The sequence below is a fragment of the Sylvia atricapilla genome, chromosome Z, assembly GCF_009819655.1.
Source record: "Sylvia atricapilla isolate bSylAtr1 chromosome Z, bSylAtr1.pri, whole genome shotgun sequence".
NCBI lineage: Eukaryota > Metazoa > Chordata > Aves > Passeriformes > Sylviidae > Sylvia > Sylvia atricapilla.
This window is the reverse complement of record NC_089174.1, coordinates 88201770-88209629: the sequence shown is the minus strand read 5'-3', so window position 1 is coordinate 88209629 and position 7860 is coordinate 88201770. Positions and strand designations below refer to the sequence as shown.

Below are 7860 nucleotides of genomic sequence, written 5' to 3'. Positions count from 1 at the left end.
GCACAGTGCTGCCCACAGCTGCCAGCCCCACAGCTCCCAGAGGCTGCCATCCCACAGCCCCTGCTGGCACTGGGGGGACTCAGTCCCACCCTGGGGGCACTGGGACATCACCCCTGCACCGCTGTGACCCCATGAGCACAGGGACTCGAGCTGGACCCTGCTGAGGAGGGCTGAGGAGCGCAGGACTGGTGTGGGCTGGAGCCCTGGGAGCGATGGCTGGGGCAGCTCTGGACGTGGGGCAGCAGAGGGGTGATCCAAGCCCCACCACAGCCCTAAACAGCCTTTGGAAAAGCAAAGCTGGGCAATGTGGGATAATTCAAATGAAGGAGAAAGCCACCAGCTCCTTCTCCACCCACTGTCCTGGCTGCGGTGCCACAGCAGGCACCAGGACATGTCTGGGCTGCTCAGGTGGGGTGTTAGGCTCAAAATCTCCTTCCTCATCTCCTATGTCTGATCGTAGGTAGAGAAGGTGAGAAAAATTAACATATCACATTTTAAATATTGGATTTTGCATCTTCTTTCATTGTGGGGTCAGTTCTCACTCAGAATAGTAAAAAATGGTGAAATACATGCCAGCACACTCATAAGAAACCCAGTTATTTCCCAGGCTCCTTTATCCTGAGAAATAATGGCCAACACTTCCCAGCTGTAGGTGACCCTATTGTTTGTCTTGTCCCCAAACAGTTGGATTTCCCGTGGTGCCAAGGAAGCGTCTGCCCTGTCTGCCTTGGAGTGCTGTTGGTGACAGGAAACTGGGACACTACTCCAGCTGTCTGACTGGTGAGTTAGAGACATAAATGGGGAAATTTGGTAATGGCATTTCCTCTTCCCTGCACTCCAGCTCTGCTCACTTCCCTACAAAAACCGGTTTTAGAAATCCCAGCACCTGGTTTCCATTTTTGCCCACCCTGCCAGTCCCTGCCCAGCAGAGGGACAGGGGTTGGGATTTTTCTCACTCAGCGTGTCTCCAGAGAAGCCTAATTCCATTTATTGTGTTGGTTTAGCCTGGAAATCAAATGACAGAATAGTATCAGATGGATGGGAATGAACATGCTTAGAACCTGTCTAGTCTGGACTAGGATCTGTCCCAAATGGGATTAAAACACTGAAGTATTCCAAGAGTGATACAAACACCTAGGCAAGGTATGAGCCACTTTGTGACCTTCTTGTAACTCTTTAAAAAATGTAAAATTCAGTAAATACGAAAATACCCAAGCGGTGGAAATCAGGATCCACACTGAGGAGCTTGCGTGTGACGATGCGCTGGAATTCCCAGTGGCTTCCTCCACCAGCCACGGCAAGGCTGAGCTATTGAGAGCAACAGATACAAAAGAAGCAAAACCTTTTAAAAGTAGCATTTCTAGCTCTAGTGGGAAGGAACAATAAAGTGAAGAGATTTAGGACGTTCGGTAGAACGCTAAAATACGAACAGATATTAAAACATACAGAGTGGCTTATCTAGAAATGCAAAATGTTTCAACTTTGCAGCTGCACAAATCGCATCCACAGAATGTGATAAAAGCTTCTGCACTGCTAAATACGCTGAAACCCTTGGATGAGCAGTAGCTAAAAAGCATCTTTAAATTATGGAAAAGATTTTGGGTGGGTTTGTTTCCTTTTTTAGAATTCTTATCTGAAGAATGTTTAATTTGGTTTTGGGCACTTTTTTTAGACAATCGTTTGGCACTTCGAGATTTAGGTTCTTAGGCACAATGCGACAAGGTGAGTTTGGCCAGTCCTTCACCGTGCATCCTGTAGAGGAGCTGGAACTCTGCAGGCAGCTGGTGGGACTCCTGCCACTTGGTGGTGAACTTGGTTCCCTTCTTGTCGTAGTAGTGGTACGGGAGGTCCTCCCGCGTGTTGGGGTCGAAGCCGAAGGGCCAGAATCCGTACAGGTGGATCTCATCACAGATGGCTGAAGCCAGGGTGTACATGAGGATGCCGGTGCTCAGCCGCTTCGGGGACAGGTGCTTGTTCCTCCAGTACCTGGCAAGACAAGGAGGTGAGTCACAATCCAGCTGCTCAGAAAGAACTGAAAAAAGCAACCTAAACTGTGCTTCTAACCTGCGGTTCTAAAGCGACCACAAAGAACTTCAGTGGCTCTGAAAACAAGTGGTCCTGACTTGTCAGACTGTGCCTCCCACATCAGGCATGAGGGGGAAATCGGTTAAGTGAGGTATTTGTAGAAAGAGATGTATTTGGCCAGTTAAATGCAAGGCAAGCCCACCCACCTGTTAACGTGCTGCATGATATTTCCTGGCCAAGCCAGCTGGACCTTCAGCTGCCCTCTGTGCTCAACAAAGAAGTCAACCAGTGTTCTTGTGACGGTCGCCGACGTGTGGAAGAAAAAAGCCGGGATCCAAAGGATGGCCCCATCGAGCTTTTTCAAACTTAAAAAGAAGTTGTTGCGATCCTGAATGGTCAAGAGGTTGTTGTAATACTTCTCCAGGATGCTGGGGTTGAAGGTGGTAAGGTTGGTTTTCCTTCCCACATCTTTCTGGAAAGCCTCGGTCGGGGCAAAGTTGCACCGAAAGACAAAATCCGATTTATCGATTTCCTGCCCGCACTGGCTGCCCGTCAGGATCCCGCTGTTGCCCACCACGGCACAGATGTTGTAGTGCTTGTTCAGGATGGGAGACACGTCAGGAAGCAGAGACCTGAAGTTATTGCTGATGGAGAAGACGTACTTATGGCTGGAGTAGTCGTAGTGCATCAGCTGCCCGATCCGAACGCTGCTCTTGGTCAGGGAAAAGTTTTTGATGACGTCGACATGCTGAAGGATTTCTTGCCTAAAACAAGAGCAAAACAACAGAAAACATGGAGTTCTGTTTCCCCCTTTTTATGCAGCGGATTTGTTTTCCACCGAGACGTATGTTTTTCCTTTTATTTTTAAGTGCACTGAAGTAGTTTCCTGAGCAACGTGGTGCAATGGCTTTTAAATGAATATAAATAGATGGGAATGAGGGAGCTGGCTCCTCACCTAGAGCTCCACTTGGTTTTGTCGGCTGGTCCCTACTGACGCCAGCTCAGTCTGGGCCTGTGCCTCTTGGAATAGTGTCAGGATTAAAATAGGGGATTGGCTGCTTAGGACCAGGGTGCAGCTCCCATGACACCCCACAGGCACCCAGCTATGTGTGGGGTGTGCACTGCATGGCCCTGTCTGGGCTGTGACACAGGGGGAGGACAGCTTTCTGCTGGGCCTCTGGGTGCCTTCCATCCCCTGGTGCAGCCACAAGGCACTTGAAGCAAACCCAGGATATCTAATTGAATCAAGAGGAGACCATTTATATATATATTTATATTTATGTTTTCATTAACAAGCTTCCAATCACAAAACCAAGCGACAGTTGCTGTCTCCATCTATGCAAATATAGTTCCTTAATTCATATTTGGGCAAGCACAGCAGCACTCTTAAAAGGGTTATTAGAGATACTTACAAAGCAAACAAAACCAACCCTGCTTGGGAATTTCCCTTGCAGGGCATAAAATTAGAAACTGAATTGGACTTTATTTGCTTATGTTTATAGAAAACAAACAACTGTTCCTCCAGCTCACATCCTCCAATGTCTGAGCATTAATGGAGTCCCACTGGGTGCCCTAATTATGGGTTCTGGCTGACGGACAAGTGCAAAGGCAGCTCCTGAGGCATCAGCTGAAATCATCAGAGGGGTAGCACAGGCACAGGTTTATGGAGCTGCTGGTGCCAGGGATGGAGCAGCACTGAGGGTGGCCACTGTCACACAGGCTGGGAGGTCCTGGGGAAAAGATGGGACAAAGCGCCACCTCCTCTGTGTAGCCCACAGCTCCTGAGGGCAGCGTGTGGCAGCACTGGAAGGGAATTACTTGTCCTGCTGTCCTTGGACCGTGGCCTGAAGGGAGGAGCAAAGGCCAAACCGTGCCCTGAGAGGTGCAGCAGCTCCATTCTGCCTGGCCACAGAGCCAGATTCGTGCTCCCCAGGTGGGACATGAGCAGAGCCACGAGGCAGGCCCTAAACCAGCAGGCATTTGGCAGGACAAAGCTGCAGTCCAAGAGGGCAGGAGCTGTCTTAAATGGCTACATGGTTTTACTTTCTTTTATAGAAATGTTTAATATATGTCATCAGCAAATAGATGTATGTATAAAGAGCACAAAGCTCTGTGCCTGCCCCCGCAGCTGGAGCAGAGCTGGAGGCAGGAGCAGCACTGCACTTGCTCAGAACTGCCAGCAGCTGGGAAGTTTCTCTGTGTGTGTTTGGCCTCCATGAACACAGCCTTTCATGGCTGATACAGCCCGAAGTGTTTCCAGCCTTAAACCACAGCTATTTATCCTGGAGTAATGACAATTCCACTTGCACACCAGGAAACTGGGTCACGTTCTAGTACAATAATGTGCGTTGCAGCCTGGTGTCCTGCTCCGAAATAATCAAGTGTTTCAGGACAGCTGCAAGTGTCTGGGGAGAAGCTCCGGTTCAGCCTTAGTCTCTTTCTGCTGGCAAATCCTTGGAGTTCAGAGTACTTAGCAGATGCTGCATTCCCTGACCTGCCAGTGGAAAGGGGGACAGCCCAGGCCCTGCCCAGGTGCTTGCTCACCTCTGGTGGGCGAAGGCGCTCCGGTTGAAGACCCACTTGGAGGGCTTGTCCTGCAGCTCTTGGCCCAGGGAGTTGGTGATGGGGACGAACGAGGGGTCCAGGAACTTCAGTGCAAACTGGGACCTGGAGATGGGCACAGACACCAAAACATGCACACACATGGAGACACATTGAGACACAGCCACGCACACACATGGAGACACCCATGCACACACATGGAGACACCCACACATGCACATGGAGACACAGAGAGCCACGTACATCCATGGAGACACCCGTGTCTCCGTGTGCACACGTGGATACCCACCCACACACATGGAGACAACATATGGAGACACAGAAACAGCCAGGTACATCCATGGAGACACAGAGACACACACACAGATGCACACACATGGAGACATGGAGACAGAGACAGCCACATACACGGATGGAGACATCCACACACACACATGGACAGACACGGGGATACATGGAGACACAGAAACAGCCACATACATACATGGAGACACAGAAACAGCCACGTACATACGTGGAGACACATGGAGACACCCACACACGCACATGGAGGCACCCACGCACACACAGGCAGACCCATGGAGACACCCACGCACACACAGGCAGACCCATGGAGACACCCACGCACACACACGGAGACACACAGAGACACCCATACAGCGTGCATGAGGACACCCACGCGGACACAGAGACCCCCCCACAGCACACACACCCCCCACAGCCCCCCCACACCGCACACGCTCACCCGCGGCCCCTCGCCGGCCGTGCCCGGCCCGCGGCCGCCGCCATCAGCACCACGGAGAGCGCCCGGCGGGGCCGCGGCCGTGCTGCGCCCGTCCCCGCCGCCCGCTGCCGTCGGTGCCCGGCCCGGCCCCGGGGCCGCCATGGCGGGCCGCGCTCACCTGAATCCCGCGTGGAACATGTACATGCGGGGCCCGGCGGCGCCGGCGGCGCGGGGCGCCCCGAAGATGTTGTCCTTCTTGAGCGAGACGTAGCTGATGAGGGACAGGATGAGCAGCGCCACGCTGAGCATGACGAGCCCCAGCACGCTGGCCACCCGCACCATCTTGCAGCTCCGCATGCCGGAGGCGGCCCCGCGCTGGGCGGGTGCGGGGCGGCCGCGCCGCTACATTGGGGGCGGCGGCGGGGCCGGGGCCGGGCCGGCTCCGCCGCGCTCGCAGGAAAATGGAGGGACGGGGCGGTGAAATGGCAGCCGGGAGCGCCCGCACGGCCCCGCACGGCCCCCCCGCTGCCGCGGCGGGACGGCCCCGGGCACGGCCCAGCGCCCCGCTCATCCCCGGCACCCCCATGCTTCCCTCCCGACGGGCCCGGCCAGCCCCGTTAAACCCCTGTGCAACCCCCAGCCCCGGCGTGCCCGCCGACAGCGCCAGGTTTCCCCACAACGTCCCCAGCGTCCCCAACAACCCCGGGGGCTCCTCCACAGCAGTTCCCAGTGCGCCCACCCTGACATCTCCAGTGTTCTCCGTGAGGAGCCCAGGCCGCCCTTCCCACTGCCTTGGGGTGACCCTCCCAAAAGCCCAGCGCGGCCCAGCCTGGCAGCCACAGGGACCCCCTGGAACCCTGGGGCTGCAGGGACCCCACGGAGCCCCCAGATACATCAGGCAAGGCTCAGCCCTGGGGAGCTCAGGCTGCTGGGGACCTGTGCCTCTGCTGGGGACCCTGTGCCTCTGTTGAGGGACCCTTGTCTAGGAGGGTGCATGGCGTGCCCAGCTCCCATTTCCCTGTGACACCGTAGATCACCAGTGGCATGTACAGAGCTGTGGGAGCCTGTGCTGCCCAGCACAGATTCTCTACTGGCTCAGAAGACCCCTTGCTCTTTAAAAGCCTGGTGTTTGGAGCACGGGTCATTAAACTGCCCTCTAAACCACAGAGCAAATCCCATGTGAACTCCAAGAGAGCCTTCTGCACTCCCAGGGATGTCTCTTATGAACACGACCCCTGCATGCTGCATCACTCTCAGTGTTTCTTCAAACTCCATTTTTTCCCCTCACAAAGCTCCCCCCAGCCTGCTCTGCCTCTGAGTCCCGAGTTCACTGAAGTGCCTCATAAATAATAGATCCTGTCTTTGTAGCCCCGTCCTTGCTCTGGGCTATTTCCTACCCGCTCTCCACGCACGGAGCTCTCTTTGAAGAGCAGGAACATGAGGAGCTCGCAGGGTTGGGGTTTGCATCCGTGTGGTTCTTCAGCCTGCAGTGGGAGTTCGGCCAGAGTACGGCCTGAGGTCTAAATCTGGTTGCTGTGGGATGCCTGTGGCTTTGCTGGAGTGGGAGAAAAGGCTGGGAGTGCAGGAACCAGCAGTGGTTTGTACAGGACATGGGCATTTTATGTGACTGTCACCTTACTGTCCACCCAGGGCACGGTGTCCCCAGCTTCAACATGCATAATGTTGTCCCAGTGAAGGGCTTCCCAGGATAAATCAACTGCAGATTTTTGCTTTAAGTATTTCAGAAATCAATTCTGTAACATTTAATGTTGTCTCCTGTAGTTTCTGACCTTGAGTCCTGGGTGTGGGAATAAACCAGAGTGAGACTGTGCAGACCTGGTATCACAGTCCTCACCACTCTCCTGGCTTTTCTCTTGCAGGAGAGTTTGCAGCTGCTGGACTGGGAAAGACCATTTAGTTCCAAGCCCCTGCCGTGGACACTTTCCACTGGACCTGGTTGCTCCAAGCCCTGTCCAACAAGAGAAGCAGCACTCCTGCTGTGTGTGTCACAGCTTTTGGGGACAGCTCAGCTGGAGCAGCCTGGAGCTGGAGCAAGGACATCGATGCTACTCTGGTCCTGTGTTTGGACCCATTTTTCCCCTGATTCTGTCCATGCAGAAGAGATCTGGGAGGACTTTGAGAAGGTGTTTTGGTGAGAAATATTTCAACCCTGCCATGTACTGCAGCCTCTCTCCTGCCCCTCAGTGAGCCCCAGCCCCACCAACAAGTTGCAGTGGAAACAAAGGCAGTTCTTGCTTCAGATTCTTCAGAGATAGCAATATGTCAGGAGCCCCTGGAGAGGCCGAAAGTAAATGAATCAGTGCTAGAAAGTGAAGGATATCATCCGTGCTGAATGGTGAAAAGGAGTCCTGAACACTCTCTTCATTGATTTTCCTGTAATTGACACAGAGCTCGGCTCGCCGGAGGCTGCGGCAGGAGCGGGGAGGCCCAGGTACTGCTCCTGCCTCAATTAGGCAGCTCCAGAGGAGGCACTGGGCTGGGAGCCCGTGTTTTCACTGCGCACAGGGTGCTCTGCAAGCTGCCTTGAG

General features: G+C 54.0%; 1 protein-coding gene across 2 annotated transcripts; it reads right to left on the bottom strand.

Moving 5' to 3' along the window:
* Positions 1 to 360: 360 nt before the first annotated feature.
* Positions 361 to 5668, bottom strand: ST8SIA3 (ST8 alpha-N-acetyl-neuraminide alpha-2,8-sialyltransferase 3). Of its 2 annotated transcripts, XM_066339924.1 has the most exons (4): positions 5490 to 5668; positions 4570 to 4692; positions 2232 to 2789; positions 361 to 1986 (listed from the first exon to the last, which is right to left on the bottom strand). In XM_066339924.1, exons 1-4 carry the CDS (start codon positions 5666 to 5668, stop codon positions 1704 to 1706), a joined length of 1143 nt encoding a protein of 380 aa, XP_066196021.1. In that variant the 3' UTR covers positions 361 to 1703. The 2 variants fall into 2 exon arrangements, with proteins under 2 accessions (XP_066196021.1, XP_066196020.1); XM_066339923.1 differs by lacking the exon at positions 5490 to 5668 and having other exon boundaries at positions 4570 to 4954.
* Between the last annotated feature and the right edge of the window lie 2192 nt (positions 5669 to 7860).